Source organism: Crocodylus siamensis, chromosome 3, assembly GCF_052110815.1.
Source record: "Crocodylus siamensis isolate JL-2025a chromosome 3, ASM5211081v1, whole genome shotgun sequence".
Classification (NCBI taxonomy): Eukaryota; Metazoa; Chordata; order Crocodylia; family Crocodylidae; genus Crocodylus; species Crocodylus siamensis.
This window is the reverse complement of record NC_143397.1, coordinates 256,295,886-256,314,192: the sequence shown is the minus strand read 5'-3', so window position 1 is coordinate 256,314,192 and position 18,307 is coordinate 256,295,886. Positions and strand designations below refer to the sequence as shown.

Sequence of the window (18,307 nt, the reverse complement as noted above, 5' to 3'; positions counted from 1 at the left end):
GTTTCCTGATGACTTCCATCGATTCTCCGTAGGTGACTCCAGCCTTTGGCGGTGTCCATAGTAGGGCGCTGGGTGAGGCATGGACTTTGCAGGTAAATGCTTGGGCAGATCTGGGGACAGAAATGAATCCCAAAAAGATTCAAGAACAAACTGAAATCCTCAGCTTTTCATGTCTGGTATGGGGCATCCCAAGAATCTCCTCCTACCCTGTCATAGGATTGGACACTGCCCTTCCCATCCCTAAATGCTGGATTTAACAGAAGGATCAGGTTTAGATGGCTTTCTTCCCCTCCCCACAGCTATCTTTCCATAGCTTTTAGGTCCTTTATTGGATATATGAGCAAATGGTTTGACCGGAGGCGATGGCAGTGTATCTGCTCCCTGCCCCTGCCGGCACTCAATGCCTATGCACTATTTCTAGTTCAGGATTTCAGGTTCTGGATCCTTTCTCAGGCAGATGGTTCCTCTGCCGCATCATTGGGAAAACTCCTAGACTTTGCCCACTTTTCTGACTCAGGGTTGGGCTAAGTCCAAAAAGTTTGTTTTAGAGTTACCATGCGAGGAAGTAAATGAAGCTGGGGTGAACTGGAGAATCAATGAGGTAATAGGACTTGGGTCCTCCTTCGGGTCCGGCCGGTTTTGTTTGCCTTATGGAAACGTGCACCTCAGCCCACAGCGAGCCTCCTCATAAGCCTTTTCACTTGGGTAGTCCTTTACATTTTCCAGAAAATGGACAAACACTACCTCATCTCTCTGCTGGGAACGCACAATAAAAAGGCAACTTTTACAGTTGGCAAAACTGAGGCAGAGAGCAGCTACGGGACTGGTTTAAAGTGGGACTGAACAAGGAGGGTGGGTCTCTGATCGGGTCTCCAAGCGTCCCACCCTTGAATCTGTGTCCAGTCCCTTGGGTACCGTGTCCTTTTTTCTAGTTGATGAATGTGAGAGAGCATAAAGTTTTCCTGCATCCCAACATGTTTTTCCTGCTGGAATGATGCAGAGAGGAATTAGGAGAGAGAAGTGCGGTAAGGGTTGGGGAGAGAGGTTTTTAGCAGGGATTTGGAGGAAGGAGGGAAGACCTGTTTGCATCTTTTCTTGTAATGTCACGGGACAGGACTGCAGGTCAAGACTGCAAATAAAATACAGTGCAATGATCTGAGTTAAAACAAAATCTTTTGGCTCCCCTAAAATGGGCAGGCTTTGCTTTGGGGTTACAAAATCCCTTGATTTTAATTTTTCTTTTTAATGAGGTCACTTTCCAAATGGAAACGTGGTTTTGAAATGAAAGCTTGCGACCAAAATGCTGAGACATTTCCAGGACTGTTTCCCCTGTTTTTTTCCAGCTGAAACTGTTGGCTCCACGTGAATGCCCGGTTTGTCAAGCAGCTCCCGCGTGCCATGTGTTCCCCCAACTTGTTGCGTGGCTTCAGTTAAGCCATTTTGCCTTTGTGCTGTGATTTCTCTATCAATAAAGATTGAGCTTATGGTTGTTCCCTGACGCGCAGGAAGCTGCTGTCAGCTCCCACCTTTGCATAAAGTGACCTGTGCAAGGTGGGCAGCCCATGGGCTACTCGCTGCACCATCCCTTAGACCTTTGTAAGCGAGGCAGGGACAGCGTACGGGAGTCAACCAGGGTTGTCGACTCCTTTGCTCTAACAGCTGGCGCTTACTCTTGTGACTTCTTTCCTGTGGCTTTCCTGCCTTCCTTTCCTAATAAGTGCCAGGGGAAGGAAGGGGTGGCTGGGCTTTAGCCTCTAGTTGAAGGGAAGAAGTGGTGCTCCAGTAAGATCCTGCTCTGCCACAGACTGTCTGTGTGGCTTTGGGCAGATCACTTGTCTTCTTGGTGATCTACCCACTTGCACAATGAGGGTCGCCTTATGTGCTACATGTCCCAGACTCAATTTCCCTGACTAATGAGGCAGCAATTTTGCCTGCTCTTGAAACGTAAAATAAAAAGATGATAAGTACAGCTGCTGCCTGAGGCCACGGTCCCCTGGACGGTCTGGGATTTGGGGCCCTGCGTAGTCCTTTTGCAAGAGAAAGGGAATGAAGCGCTGTGGCTGGTGCTGGCTACCGAACCCATGATCCATAACAGCCCCCAGGTTTGATAGCTGCTTCAGTGTCCTATAGAAATCACACAGAAAATGCTCTTATGGTTCCTCCCAGAGACCTCTGGAGACAATGAGCAGGTAACTGTACCAGGCATCTCAACTGTACCAGGCCCTTCCCCAAGCAATCCTGAACTCAGTTATAGAGAAACTGAGGGACAGGGTTAGGAAGCGTCTTGCTTGATGTCATTCATACAGCCAGGGCCAGAGCCATCGTGGGGCTCTGGGTTTCCTTACTCCACAGCCCCGGCCCGGTCTCCTTGGGCCACACTGCCCGGGTGCGTACTCAGAGGGAGGAGCAGTCTCGTTCTTCCTTCCCCACGTGCCTGGCAGATGCAAAGCTGAGCGGACGATTGCACGCGTAGCCCAGGTACACCCAGGGGTGTGCCCTGTCCTCCAGTGGAAAGGATGGGGTGGTCAGGCAAGAGTGCCGACGGCAGGGCCTGCCACCCTGGAGCAATTCCCTCTCCTCTCTGCAGAGCCAGGCCGAGGCAAAGCACATAACTACATGCAGATTTATTGCTACAATAAATAAATATGAATAAGAAACATTAATTATTTACAGTAAAATTAGTATGTGATACCATATACAATAACCTGCAGTCAACACATGGCACCACTTCGAGGGACTGCAGAAACATAAACCGGGTGATTCACAGCATGTGCAATAATTAACCCCCCTGCACAGAATAAGCATTAACACTTTGGTACAGGTAAGTCAAGGCATCAACACAATAAACACACATGAGCATGAACTTAACCCCAGGTGAGCTGAGGTAGCAATACCGTAGCCGTACACGGGCAGCAACACAGGTAGGCATGTTCCAATAATAGGCAATAAACACCCGCAGGCAATAAAGACATACACTCCCTTGAGGAGTACCCATCTCTGTATTAATCTCTATAGTACGAAACAGCAATAATCACAAAATATGGAGTGCACTCAGCACCCCAGGGGGTGTTCCCTGGAGCTCCTCCCCTTTGGGGTCCCAGGATGTGGACACGGCCCCCCACAATGGAGGAGGGTGGAGGCGGCAGACCCTCCTCTCCCGAGCCCACCTCACCTGCAGGACCCGCTTCCTCACCAGCTCTCGCTCCCTCTCTGAAGCAGCCAAGGCTCATCCCACGGTGGCCAGTCCCACGAGGGCCTCTGTGCGGCGGTGCCTCCGGCTCCTCTCGATGGCCCGGCTCCCTGGAGCCCTTGCTGGATCCAGTTCCCCCACTTCACACCGGGGGTCCTTCCCTTTCCCGGGGCCTGCTCTGGGCACCGGGGCTCCTTTGGTTTAATGCGGAGCCATGCTGCGGGGCTCCAGTTACTCAGCCTAGCGTTTGGGCTAACTTGAGCAGCCTCGAGCTGCTCCCAGGGCCGGCTCTCCGGGCGCCGACCTGTGCACCATGTGGGGCCCAAGCAGCCTCGAGCTGCTCCCCACATCCTAGCAGCCAACACCATCCTTCTCAACACCAGTATTTTCTTTTAGTTGTCATTTTCCCAGGACATTTGCAGTGTGACGCACGTGGTTATTGAGGTTGTGGGAGCCCTTCAGTTTGAGTGAGGGTGTCTGGGGGCGGCGGTGGGAATGTATTTGCAGGGGTAGGGAGAAGTTCATTCTGAGACCGCTGCACTTTTCTTGTGGCAACACTCACAGACTTTAACCAATTGCCCTTTTCTTTCCATGTGTTCTCTCTCTCTCTTTCTTTTTAAGCTTTAACAGATAATCCTGCCTTTGCCACTGCCTAGAAAATGTCTTATGGATCCATCGATGGAAGTGGATTCGGAAGCAGGAACCCCTTTGGAGGCCCGTCGAGACAAGGCTATCAACCCTTAGGTGATGTGTTGAACTCTTCCTGTAATTTGTTACGGGCTGGGGAGTACAAGTTTGAACTACTAATGCTTAATGTGGCTGATGCATCTCAGTAGCTGGATGTCATGCTTTATGGTAGGTTATTTGAACTATAGTTCCTTGCGAGGAAGTCAAGTTTCCATTGGGTTTGGTTGGTTTGTTAGCCATTGAGTTGGTGCATAAGACATATCCGAGATAGGTAAGCTGTTAGCTTTCGATACAGGTAAGAAAATCTGGGACTTTTTTGCTGGCATTGTGTTGTCCTGTGTCATTTCGGAGGGCTGGAGATGGACCAGTCGAGTGGCAGGTCCTACGGATGCGAAACTCCCTTCCACTGGCATCCTTCTGCAACAGCAGCGCACCATGCAAGGCCCCCACGTGCGGTCAAGTGCTTGCTTTTGTGTCTCAGGTGCATTGGTGAGTGGAGCTGTTGAGATGGTCTGCAGCAGGGAGCTGGCTGTGTGGCCCATCGTGGGTCGTTTGACTCTCAGAGGTGATGCATTTAATTAGTGAAACGTGCTCTGACATTACAGCAACGAGGACAAACTGCTCAGTGAATGAATGCAAGCCCACAAACAGCATTTAGCAACCAGCTGTTTGTTTTTTTTTAAACAAAGCTCAGTGATATTCTCCTTGTTTCCCTCCCCTTCCCTCTGGGGGCTCTTGGAATGCTAAAGTGGAAAGAGAAAAGCATCCAGATGTCAGCCTGTATGTTTTAAACAGTCTCTAATGCACAGTGCAAGGCTACGCTCCATAAAAGCCAACTCGTAATACAACTGTCATAACACAAAGGGCAGCTAATGACTGCAACCTCCCGCTTTTGCTTGCTGAAGTGGCTCGCTCTGGCATGTGCCCTTCTCCAAGGCAGGCGCTGCTCCCCGGAGGGGATGGAGGTGGGAGCAGATGAGTTCCTGCATGGATACTGGAACGAATGTATTGTAGATACCTCACGTGGCAACTGAGGACCACCTGTTATGTTGTGGATGGCAAAGCTGGGTTTGCTCTGTGCATGGTGATGTGGATGTGATTCCTGGGCACATCCACACTTGGGAAGAGGAGGGTGTACTCTGGCACCGCCCGGCCTGATGGACCACACGGTTTAGAGCAGGAGGAGGAGATGGTGGCCCAAGGAGAGACCCAGACCTGCAGTAGAGCTGTTATGGTTCTGGCAGCGAGCAGTTGAGAGGGCCCAGCACCATCCCAAACCAGCATCATCTGAATGGACTCCCCAGGCTCTAGTGGCTGGAGCAACAGGAGAGTTACTATTCTTTGTGTCTCACTATGATGCCTGAAGCCAGCATCTTGCCAGAAAAGCAAACTGCTCTGCATAAAGCAGTCGCATAGGATGAGGTATTGTGGCCAGAGGGACTTATATATGCACTGAGATGAAGATCAGCAGTTCCCAAGCTAAGGGCCATGCCCTGATTTGAGGTCGCAACACTTGTGATCGGGGCCACTGGCCCTGTAGAAATTCAGCTGGGCTCATACTGGACATGGTCCTGCCCCTAGAAGAAGACGTGCAGCCCCAAAAGTAGGTTGGCAGCCCCCAAATGCTTGGGGATTCATGGGGAGGATGCTCTTAGGGTAGACAAAACATCCATGTTTTATTAGGGACAAGAGAAATCGTGTTCTGAATGATTTTTGTCATCGGTGCATCGATAATCATGTGCAGGTGACTTCTACAGAAGGAGCATTTGGACTCACCTCTCTCAGTAGGAGTCATTGAGGCACAAAAGAAATCAAGTTTGGATTCAGAATCCCCGTCTCAGGCACTAGTTTGGGGATGTGGCTGCCTGCAGTACTAGGGGCTGGACTCGGGGACCAAGGAGTCCCCTGGGTCGTTGCATCTTTATTGCCTTGTTAGGGAGTGCTGCGAGGAAGGTGAGCATGCCTGCCCAGCCTGGGGATGGGAGCAGCTGCCTTCACACCGATGCATGCTATTGATTCCCCCCCAGTGCTACCTTGGGGCAGCTGTGCTGCATCCATTTTGGGCTCGAGCACATGCCAGGTGCATGCACCATGCTTCTCTGCCTCAATCTTGCGTGCTCTGGAGACAGGTTAGACAAACCCTTGCAGTCCTGCATTCCTGTGAATTGTATAAACCCTCCCCTCTTTGCTTTTCACAGTGTGTTCAATGGCTTACAGTGGAATTTGCCTCTCTACAAAGGCAGCATGAGCCCTGTGAACTACTGTAGATGCCTGGGCTGGCCCCTTGGCATAAGTGAACATGGCATCCTTTTTTTTGCTGGGCCTTCAGCTTTGACTGCAGCTTAGGATGTCAACTTGGCTGTGATATTTGATTTCTCAGGGATGCAAATGTCCCAGGGGAAGCATGCCCTTGTTTTCAAAGAGCAGTCCCTTCTGGATGGTGGGACTGTCCCTTCAGGAGCACACCTGTGGATGCCCTGATTTCCTAAGAGTTTGGGCTTGCTCGGTAGCACCGAGCTGATTTGAGTGGTCTCTCTTAATTCTAAGCAGTGACTATTTCATAAGGAAGGTGTGCTTGGAAGTGCGGCATGGCGATATGCTACTTGTTATTCCTAGTACAATATTATCCAGCCCACAGAGCACTGACTTGGAGCCCCTCTCGCCGGCTACTCTCAGGCTGTGAATTGCTGTGTTGTTCACAGGAGTCTTGCCGGTTCTTCTTTCAGGGGAGTGCGAATGAAACTTGAAGCTGCTCAGTGCTCACGCCTGCTCCTTGGTTTGTTTTCCCAGATAAAAGATTGCCAGTCTCTTTGGCGTGTTGATTCCCTCCTCTCGCCCTTCTCCTCCAGCGCGTTCAACATCAGACCAGCGCGTTCTGCTATATAAGAGAAGGCGGACTAGCACGGACCTTATGCTGTTAAACACCAACCTCTGAGACAGGAGACTTGTCTGCTGCTGCCCATTTTCCTGTCTGTAACACTCAGCACGTATCAGCACGTATCAGCCTGTTGAGTCCTTTCTATAGGGCTTGGGCTCTCTCCGTGGCTTCTGTGCAAGTGTTGCCGATGCTGACTCTGCTTTACGGCAGTGAGCGGTGCCTGCTCAGTGGTACTCCACGGGTTGGGGTCGAAGGGGGTGTACAGGTGGCACAAAGGGTAGTTAAGAAATTACTCACGCAAAACTGAGCAAAAGGAAGAATAATGTTTCCATGGACAAGTTGCATGGTTGTTACTCCACGGCAGTGGTGGGGCACTAGATTGAGGTGGCCAGCCTGCGACATGGGTGTTACAAGTGGCATGGGGCAGATCGGGGAGGGGACAGGCAGATAAGGCAGAGTGTAGAAAGCAGGGCTGCAGCTAGTGCAGAAAATACAGGGGAGGGAGCAGAAAGCAGAGCAGCAGCTAGAGCAGGGGAAGGGGATCAGAGTGGCACTGAGTGGGGGTGCAGTGCTTAATGTGTGGCATGCCCAACAAAAATGATGCCCCCCCCCACTAGATGAGACTGTACCAGGGAGAGCGACTTTGCACTGGCTGGGAGCGGCCCACAGGGCTTCCTGTCTTCACTGGCATCTCGTCGCTATGACCGAGCGTCACTTTAACCTGCGAGACTTTCCTTGCCCTTGATTCATGGCAGCGAGTGACACATCCTTGTTGCTTTTCCTTGTAGGATCCCCAAATATTGGCATTTAATTAAATGTCAAGGGTGGCTGATTTGGACACCAGTCTTCTGCCACCTGCTTCCAGGAGGCAGACTGCGACTGAGTAGGTAACCCTTGTCATGTCCCCATGGTGTGGGCAGAAGAAAGGGACACGACCTCCTATCCTAACCTCTGTAAGTCTGCTTGCAGAGACATTATGTTCCTTCATGAAGGTGTGTGCATATGTGTTCATCAAAACAGCCCTCTTTATCTGACAACCGGCAGTCCTGCATTCACTAACAACCCAGAAATAATGAACCAGTGCCTATAACTTTCTAACAATGGTCAAGGACCGTGAGACCCTAAGCCAATGTGTGAGACCCAGCATATTTGAGCCTAATTCAGCAACCATGCAGCTGTGTGTGTGTAGTGCTTACGAGTATCTGAAACCATGGCACGTGGCATAGTACTTGCATTCAAGCACCAAGCTATTGTGCACATCCCAGGGCTGTGGAGGATGAGACCTCCAAATGACTCGGTGTGTGTTTACATACTGGGCGCATCTACATGAGATGCTTTAAGGCACATTAACCTAAACGCGTGTGCCCTTAATGCGCTTTTAAAAATGGCAGTTTTGGCTAATTGTGCCTAAATTTGATACCTGCAAATGCAGGTAACAAATTGAGGTACAGATAGTTAAAACACATTAATGCCTGTGTAGGCACATTAAAGCGCATTAACTGTCTGCGTGTGAACTGATTTGGTCATCCCAAATTAATCTGCACACAAAGTTAATGCTGTTTAATGCCAGCACGTGTAGACACCTGCCTAGACCTGCTTAATTCGGAACATTTGCATTAAATTTAGATGCACTTAAATGCACCTGTAGACATGCCCACTGCAGAGGAAAAGTTTGGGAAGAAAAACTTTTGTCTTTCAAGGCTGCCTTCCTTTTAAAGACTTGGAAAGGGGGACATTAAAGAAGAGAACTTTAAAGTCTGGAGATAGTCTTACTCAGGGCACTCCTTGTTCTTTCTCCTCTACGCTAGATCCCAAGGCGCTCAAGAAGCAAGGAAAGATAGATTATCTGGAAGCGAGGAAAGTATCTTCCCGTGCTGACACGAAGATCGCTGGAATTGCAATCATTAGGATGTCGCTGCATGTGGGAGAGACATGAGCCAGGGTCTTTGCATTGTAGTCATTGCCTTTATTGGCCCACCCAGTTAGACAGATGTATGGCATTTTATTTTGCTGTAATTTTAGAATGAATTCTGGAGTCAGGTTTATAGGGGTTAGAGTTCCCCTAAATAGCTCTGTGGACAAGAGGAAGAAAAACAAAAATATTAAAGGATTTCATTGACAGCGCACAGCCCCTTCTCTCTGCATGCTTCACAAACTGCATTGGCATAGCACTGCTGAAACGTAGCCACTTCTGAGCTTGAGGGGGCAACAAGCTGAGGCTTAACATGTGGAGCCAGAAGGGTTTTAGCTAATGTACTAGAGAAAGGGCTTCGACATGGAGTTGAAGATCTCATCCCAAAGACCAGCCAAAAGACAAGTCTCCAGAAGGATACTTGTGTGCATGTCCAATCTTCACCTGAGGTTGTTTGTTAGCCTCAGAGGAGGTGTGCATGGGGAAGTTGCAAATGATGATTGTGAAGATTTAAAAGTGGTGATTTACCCTTGAAATGCAGCAAACTTCGCTTTTCTGCCTTGGAAGGGAGAGGAGATGAAATGGGTCTCTAGGGAATTTTTGAATGGAAGAAAGCCCTGTGGGACCTTACTTGGCATCTCTCCTAGGTTGGGCATGGATGTCACCTTTGCACCATAGACATTTCCTTGGAAGCAAGCAGACGTCCAAACCTTCTGTCATGCCAAAAGTGCTCACATCTATGGACCACGTTAGTGCCGCCCCTGTGTGTTGGCTTGTGGAGGAAGGGCTCAGCAGAGTGAAGCTGCCCAGGTCCTCCAGCCACCCTGAAGGGCTCAGTTCTGCACACGCCAGGACTTCCCTGGGCAGGGTCAGCCTCCATCAGGCCTTGCGAGTGCCTGCCTTGCTTTCCCTGCTTAACCAGATGTGCCCCCTCCAGTGATCTCTCCCCATGCCCGTGCTTTGCAGATGTGGTAGGGGTAATGTTTTGCAGAAGGATTTGGATTTCCCCGTGCGTGCTTGCAAATGTGGAGAGGGGGGCCCTGCTTCGAGCTCCTCCCCACTCTGCCCTTGCAGGTGTGTGCAGGGGATTCTCTCACTCCCCACCACGGGAGGCATGTCTGCAAGTGGGGTTTTCACCCCCGCTTGCAGACGCTCCCCAAGTCAGGGCACAGCAATCAGAGATGGCTCTAGATGTCCCTGGGGTGTGATTAGCTGGGCCATGACTTGTCACGCTCCAGCAAAGATGTTTGTTCCTAGCCTCGGTCTGCCAGTGAGCCACTGATCCCTGTTGTCTGAGTGTGAGTCTGCCTTATGCTGGTTTTAGCTAGACCATGCTGCCCTGGTTTGCTTATGTGATTTGGGACAGCTTCAGTAGCCTTACTAAGGTCCAGATGTATCGTAGCGGCTCCCCCTTATCGGCTTAGCTAGTTATCCTATTAAAGAAGGAAATTAGATTGGTTTGACACAACTGGTTGTTGACAAATCTGTGCTGGCTGTTTTTTTCATCACCATATTATCCTCTAAGCGCTTATGAATTGATTGTGTAATAATTTGTTCTGGTGTTTTTTTCCTGCCATCACAATTACAGTGACTGGTCTGTCATTCTTTAGGCCCTCCTCTTTCTCCTTCCGAGTGCTGTTGCTATTGAAAAACAGTTGCTTGCTGGTACAAAACACTATGAAGTCTTGGATGGACATGTTATGTATGTTTTGGGAATATTGCTAGTGCAGGGTATTATAGCTCACTGAGACCCTCTTGCATTGACTTATTTCACTTTGTGGGCCAATTTCTACTTGCAGATGCATTGATTGTTGTGTGGGCAGCACTCACGTGCCTGAAAACAGGATTAGTCTCTGAGATGTTCCTGCCTCATTCTCAAGGCAGGGAAACTATAGGAGTGATCATCTGGAAATTTGCAGGATGCTGGGATTTTTTCTTGAAGGACCCGTGCAGGTTTATCCTGCTGACCCACTCTTTTTTTCTTACCAGTGTAGCATCTTAGCCACAGCACCCACCAAAACAAATACAGTGATAATTGTTGTTTTTTAAATTGACTTTTGATACATTTATCAATGACTGGCGTAGACTGAGCTAGTTGGTAAGTAGCAGTATCTGGAGCTGAGCTGGCTCAGCATGATAATGATGGAGGGACATGAGTGCGAGCAGGAGGAATAATCAGCTCCTCGACTTGGGTACTCTGAAGGGATTCAAGACTTCGGACCAGATCCAAGACCAAAAGTGCCGCATGCCAGGGCTTTTGAAAATAACACCCTTAAGAAATGACCAGCCGGAGTGGGTCTCTCTGATCCAGGTTCTCATGCATGCTCACTAATGCTGTCTGAAGGCACAATTCATCCAGTTAAGTACATGAAGTAAAATGTCCTTTCACCTGAGACCCACGCAGCATTTCACAAACATTAATCACTTTTGTGAACACCCCTTTGAGAGAGGTCAGTGCGATCTTCATTTAATTTGGCGTGGAGCGGTAAGAATGAAGTGCTGAAGGTTATCAAAGTGTGAGTAACACCACCAAAACAAACTTTTAACTACTGGAACCACAATGTAGAGCAGAAGTTTTCCTAAACTCAGTTAATAGATACAAAAAAAGTGCAACTAGAACAGAGTAATCGGAAAATGCATCGCTGAGTCTGAAATGGGGTACTGAGATGTGGCTGAGAGTCCTATACGCTGCAATAATATGAGTCATAAATAGAAATAATAAAATGAAATCTCCCACTCAACAGTTTCAAAAAAACCTTTTGTTCAGTATCCAACAAAAGAGCTGCTGTTTAGCACGTTCTTCGGTTGTTTAGTCCTGTGAATAAGACTGCTGAAAATTCTCAATGGTTTCTCTAGTCCAATTGCAGTAGTTTTTAGGAGATACTTACAGTTTTATATTCGGCGCTATGATCTTACCAGTGATTTAAGGAATTAATAAGCCTAAACATAGAAAAACATATTAAAGGATAATGAACAAGTTGCTTTATTGTACTAGAAATTGCCAAGAGACTTAACTTGGAATCTGGAGTTGTTTAATGCCCATGTTGAAAACTTCCCTCCCTTTCTGTCTGGTTGTTTTAACATTGCAGCAAATGCTTCACTTAACTTCACTAAAACAAGAAAGATTAACAGGTGTGTACATTTATATAGGTAACTAGTGAATAAAAGAAGGCCCACTGGAGGTATATCACTGTTTTAATGGAACATATTAGGGTGCTGTAGCAATCACTTATGTTAATAAGCTTTTGGGTTAGAATATCTCCTTCCCTCAACCCTGGCATTCAGCTACACTTTTCCATTCTGTATCACCAGATATATCTTATTCTTAATTATTTTTAGACCCTCATACCTAGGACTTTCCCTCTTTAACAAGAAAACAAAATAAATCTTAGTGGCTGCGTTGTATATGAGTAACAGAGGGAACTGATCCATTGCTCCAGAAAAAAACAGGCGCTCAACTTTTTATGCACCCCATCCTGTCTAAAGAGCCTCTGTCCCATGTCCCACTCACTTATCACCCTGACTTAAGTCAAGTTGAGGAGAGGGACCCTTCTTCTCTCTGTAGCTGTTTCATCAGGCCCATGCCCCTTGCTGTGGATAAAAATGCAAGTGGTTTAGTCTACACCATTATCCAAATACTTGAGACCTCATCAGTCCCAAATCAGTAGCCCGAGTTGTATGGCTCTAAAATAGGTGCTTTTATTTGTCTGTAGGAGGGAAGAGCCTTGATTTTGGTCTTGTCTTCTCCATGAACTGGGGTTTGCCTCTGCTTCCCCGAACCAGCCGGAAATCCCAGCTCAACACCGTGCTGACTCCCTAAGCTCTCTGTAGCCCACTGCCCTTACTCCCTCTTTTCTTTATTCCTTGATGGTGATCTGATACAGACAGCCCCAATCTGAACCGTGCTGTATGTAAGTGCTTTAGTATCTAAGGGTGTTTAAACACGTCCTCCAGGAGTAGGAGGGTTGGGTGCTTTAATTAGAGTGGCTCCAGGAGCCACTCTAATTAAAGCACCCAGAGCGTCATGTGTATCAGCGTGTCCGTGCTAAAAAATGATGGGGTGGGTGCTTTAACTAAAGCTCATTGAATGAGTTTTAGTTAAAACACCCCCACCACCGTTTTTCAGTGCTGGGATGTTGATACACATGACACTCCAGGTACTTTAATTAGGAAATTATATGTATTAGGAATAATAGGAAAGCGCCTCCACTACCATTTTTTGGCACGGAGACACTGATACATGTGTCATCTGCTGGAGTGCGGTATTTACCACGCTCCAGTGGACTTGATTAATTGAGTCTGCACATCTGTAGGCATCCTAAGGTAAACAGCAGGGGCACATCCTTTTATCTGGGTTAACTGAGGTGTAATGGGAAGTACTTAGCCCACGGGCTAAGTACAGACAGTTAAAAAGCCCGAGCTTGAATCACTCAAGTTTTTGCAGGTTAGTCTAAGCTGGGCTGGAAAGCATGCTGGGATGTGGGAGGACTGTGGTTTAACTTGAGCCAGGAAGGGGTCCGGGACAGAAGTTTCATAAACCAGTTTGACCCAAATCAGTCACGTCTGATACTGCATTCAAACAGGTTTATCTTAAACCAGTTTCAGCCATTTTGAAACTGGTTTATGTGCACTGAACTTCTGTTCTGTTACAGCCTTAAACCAGTTTCTGATCATTTAAGCTGGTTTAAGTGTAACTTCTGTCCCTAGCCATGTTGTTTGTATCAGGGACTTTCTAATTCTCTGTGCTACGATTATTTTCCACCGTGGGGCTGCTGGGTGCTGTTGTGTTACAAACAACCATCACTGTGATAGCAAATCTGCACGGTGAACCTGCGTGTATGTTTTCTGCTTCTTGGGTGAGGAAAGCATGGCACAGAAAGACTGGTGACTTGCTTGAAGACGGGATGCTAAGGCAATGGCAATGGCAGGTCTGTGCTTGGGCGTGTGAGGTTTCCCATGCAGCTGACTTTGGAGAGTTTCAGTTTGAGCACTGAAAGGCAGGTGATATAATAGTAAGCGAGAGGCCCCACTTCTCGCGTTGTTTCACGGTGTGTTACGCAAAGCGCTGGGGAATAGATCGTGGGAAATAATGCTCGTTGCCCCTTTGGGGGTAGACTAAAGGACCTAACAAAGCTCTCTCATCTCTGATTTCAATGAATCAACTTCACTTAACATACAGTATGGTATCTTGAATGTGTGAGTCATCAGCTCTTATGTTGGTAATTGCCGTTCGTGCGGTTAACTACTCTGCCCGATGTTCCCTGCTCTTACAGGTCTGGTGTAGTCGGGGGAGTCTGACCGTTTCGGGATCTTTAGCACTCTTCCTGCTGGAACAGAGGCACTCGAACTTCACAATATATTGTACCAGAGTAATTGAGATTTCCCTTTACCAAGTTTTGGGTTTTTTTGGTTGAGGATAAGGGAATAAACAAAGAATTTGGAGGCTTTTACCGAGGTTTGTTTTAGGTTTTTTTGGCTGGGGATAGGGGAATAAGAATTTGGGGTCCTCAGTATAAAGTTTAGCAAACGTAAACTCTACCATCACGCCTTTCGGGTCATGCTTCGGCTGGTGGGTGCTGCCGTGTCCACGTCTGTGAGGCTGAGTTTTGCATCTGCTGTAGTCAGGATGCATTTGAGCCCTGAATTAGAGGGAGAGAAAGGGATTTGTGTGTAATTCTGAATTACAGTGCCGTGAGCCCACAGCAATGTCACACTTAGTCCTTCAGCCGGATGCTGATGGATGCATGACTCACCAGAGCCGTACCCTGGCGGTACCGTCTGCCCCACGTGGCACCTGCAGGAGAGGCTCCTTTACATACATCTACTGTGTTCCCCCGCCTTTGCTAAGAGCAAGGCTGCATTCTCAGCATGCTGTCAGAGCTTGCAGGGGATTACAACAGACGCACTAAACCCGCTCAGGTTTGCAGAACATCGTTTAAAACAAAGCCCAAAGCAAGAGCTTCCTGCAAGCCAGCGAGACCTGGGCAGGGCGATGCAGTACAGCTCATCGCCAGCTGCAGTTAACCCTTTGGAGGAGGCACCTGCGGTCCTACTCCGCGCTCCTGCACCCTCACACCCACACGTGCTTCTAAGCTTCCTTCCTGCTGGAGATTTTTTTCCTTTCTATTTACACAGTACCTGCCAAAACGTAGCAGGTGTTTGATCAGTGTCTGGCTGTGCTGGTACTCTACCTGCAGAAAGTACATGCGGTGGAGGCAGGGGATGTTTTATTCAACAGGCTTATGACATCAAAGCACCCCCTTTTTATGCCAGGACTTGTACCGTGTAGCACAGGATGTTATAAGTTAGGTGATCGTTGGAAACCACGTTATCGGCTCTTATGGCCAGAGAATATTGAATTTATGAAGCAGTCGTTTTCAGACTGATTTGGCTTTTCTGCAGCTGCGCTCTCAAATTGGAGAGCACTGGATTGCGAGTCAGGAGATTTAGGCTCTGTGCTTGGCTCTGTCACCTGTCTGCTTTGTGACCTTGTGACTTACCCTGCTTGTGCCTCTGTTTCCCTTGTGTCTTGTCTGTGGATAGTTTGCTCAAGGACTACCTCTATGTAAGGCTACGTAATACAAAGAAATGATGGAGGGCAAAAAGTGGCGTCCTCATACTTCATATCTGTGTGAATATTTTTTTTAACTGACGGTACCCTTCAAGTTTGTTAAGGGGAAGAGAGATTTGCATATGCTTTTTCATGGGGAGATGTTCAGATACTGCAGTCATGGGTGACCTCTTTAAAACCTAAGTCCATTTATTTGCCTTAAATACCACATTTTTGTTATGATGCACACACATATGAACGCCATACAAACATACTGTAATATCTCAGCATGTGGTCACCCCAACCAGAGGGAGCATTGAATTTAAAATGAGGACTCTGAGTTGTTGTCATCTCTTTTCCCTTGCCCTTTCCTGTCCTTGCAATCACACAGTCCAAAAAAGAAAAAAAACAACCCCAAAAACCTTCGAAAGTAACCTCTTTCCTTTTGCTACCTTTCACTTTTGCTTAGGGAACGGGATGACAACTGAAAGAAGGAAGAGATTGTTAGAGATTAGAGATCAAACAAGGCAACATTTGGCAGGTGGAAGCAGGTAGCGATGGGGTATTGCAGCAGCCTGTACACTTTTGGAGCCATGGGCCAGAACAACCTGGCTCCTCTCTGACCTGGGATGGAGGGCTTTGGCAGCGTGGACCTTTTAGTGTGCTGGTGGCACAGGGCTTTGCCCATGCCTGTGCCCAAGTCTGAATTGCCCATGCCTGTGCCCAAGTCTGTCCAGGGCTGGGCAGTTGGGGTGGGGAGGGAAACGGCAGCCTTGCAGCTGCAGCTGCCGCTCTCAGCTGTCTGGGCCTGGCGCAGGTCCAGATACAGGCACGGGCAACATCCCTTGTCACCCATGTGCTACCGAGCCCTGTGGGCCTGCTCTATCCCAGTAGGTTGCTGGCTTGGAGGTTTCATAGATTTCATAGACATCAGGGCTGGAAGGGACCTCGGGAGATCATCGAGTCCAGCCCCCTGCCCAAAGGGCAGGAAGTCAGCTGGGGTCATAGGATGTTGGGGTTTAGCTCAGTGGGGGCCCATGGGAGCAGGAAGGGATGTGTAACTGTACAGTAAGATTTGCTTGGTGTGAGGGATGCTTCACTCAGACTGGATGTTGGGGTGGCCCTTGGGATCAGATCCACAGGCATATTTCGGTGCTACCTCCCACTGACTTGCTGGTTCTGGGGGTGCTACAAACACTAGCTGAACTGGGACTGTTGGTGGGTGTAGGAAGATGCTGTGTGGGCACTGGGGTGTGTTGGGTTGGCCCAGTTCAGAAACACAGTAGTGTCCCCAGACGGGGAATCTTGAGCTAGAAACCAGACCCAGGATTTTTATTTGTTTTCCTTGAATGGCCTAATGCTGCGAAACTCAAAGACCTGATGCTTTCTGAATTGATTGGCAAAGGAAATTGATTGGCAAAGGAAATTATGCTTTGCTGGTAAAAGTGAATGAATGCCAAAGCCTTGGCATGAGCAATGGGCATAAAACCACGAAAGTAGTTTGGCTGAAGGAGGCAGCAGCCAAAGAAGCTTTGATCTGGGTCCCCCCATGTTGCTTTTTTTGCATTTCTCCAGGGATTACTTGGCTGTAATGTTGGCTTGAGAAATGACCTCAGTGACATCTCTATGTTGCAGTGAGAACTGGAGTGAGTCTTGCCCACAATTCCCAGGGATTTGCCCTTTAAGAAGCCCTAAACATCTTGCAGAGAGATATTCAGCAATGCCACTTGTCTGTAGCCTCCTGAACCAGAGTGGCGAGGGTGTCCTTGGTTTTTCTCCCAGCACCCTCTTGCAGAGCCAGACATTTTAACCACTGATTTAGTGCTGTCCTATTTCTTTAGAGCATCTACACAGCACAAGTGCAGGTCTGATTGTAATGCAGGTCAGGTCCTATCTAGCTGTAATGTGGAACAGCAGCGGTGAAGGTGCAGCAACACCAAACTCTGCATGGCTTAGGAGCCAGACTCTCTTGAGGGCTCCGAGTTGCTAACCCATACCGATGCCTGTCTTGCTGTGTCTTTGCAGCTATCATCACCCACGATCTTGGGGATGCCGATCCATGCTGTACCATCTCACAAAGTAGGCTGCTATGTACGAAAGCCTCCTTGGACTGGTCTCGAATGTGCCATCCTGCCCACGCTACTCATTTTGCCAGGTGGACATATTCAATGAGGCATAAGCACTAGCTTAAAGCTCAGCATGGGCTTAAATGCTTTCTTGAATAGTGACACTTTCTTAGCACGGTACCCAGCTACTTACCTTTTTGCACAGCCACTTCTGACTGCACCTTGCGATGCAAATATTGTAAGGCAGCCTGCAGTACTCCCCTGAGCTCTTCAGCTTTTCCAGCCTCCATATTGTATGCACCAGTTCACTTACAGTCTGATTTTGTGTAAGCATCCCCCAGAAATAGAGATGCATGTAGTTCTGCTCTGGAAACCGACTGTGAAAGAGGCCCCTTCTGACTGCTCCATATGTATTCAGAATGAGAGCTGCTTATTTCCAGACAGAAATAAATGGCTTGGCTATGTCCTCAAGTGAAGGCTTGCTCCTGTTACTCATGCAGAGACAAATGAGCTGAGACCTGGCACCTTCAATCGTACCTGTCTGCTTAGTCGTGAGCCCCTGGGGGTGCTTCATGCAGAGCATCGAACATTGGTGACTGCTTCCAGTCACCTGTAGCGTACCTGGCGGGAGCGGACGAGAGAGATGCTTTTAGCATTTCATATGGCCTTTGCATATATGTGGCCTGTTCCACGTTGAGGACACTCGGGGTGACTGACTGAACGATCAACTTCTGCATGTGTTGAGGCATCAGGAATTTATTTATACAAGTGATGTTTTGCCTTTGTGGTTCTCTTTGTGTCGTGCCCCCCCCAGCCCCCAATTAGGGAACCGCTGATCTTACAGACCCTGTTTCATGCTGGGCAGGAGCTGTCTTTGACTCTGATAATTCTCCTTCCTTTTTATTGCCCTCTGTTTTTTGTGCTTCCTCAGTGCTGGTCCCCACACAACTTCCACTTGTGGCACCGATGAATGCCACAAGCACAGGTGTGCACACTCGCTCCCCCTGGGTCTGTTGTGGCAGTG

General features: G+C 48.4%; 1 protein-coding gene across 11 annotated transcripts in view; it reads left to right on the top strand.

Moving 5' to 3' along the window:
- Positions 1-18,307, top strand: part of TSNARE1 (t-SNARE domain containing 1) — a 791,067-nt gene that overhangs the window by 185,757 nt on the left and 587,003 nt on the right. For all 11 annotated transcript variants that reach the window (XM_090040739.1, XM_090040746.1, XM_090040740.1 and 8 more), the window contains one exon: positions 3,812-3,934. In XM_090040739.1, the coding sequence (XP_089896865.1) occupies positions 3,850-3,934 (85 nt within the window). In that variant the 5' untranslated portion in view covers positions 3,812-3,849. The remainder of the gene's footprint in view (positions 1-3,811; positions 3,935-18,307) is intronic.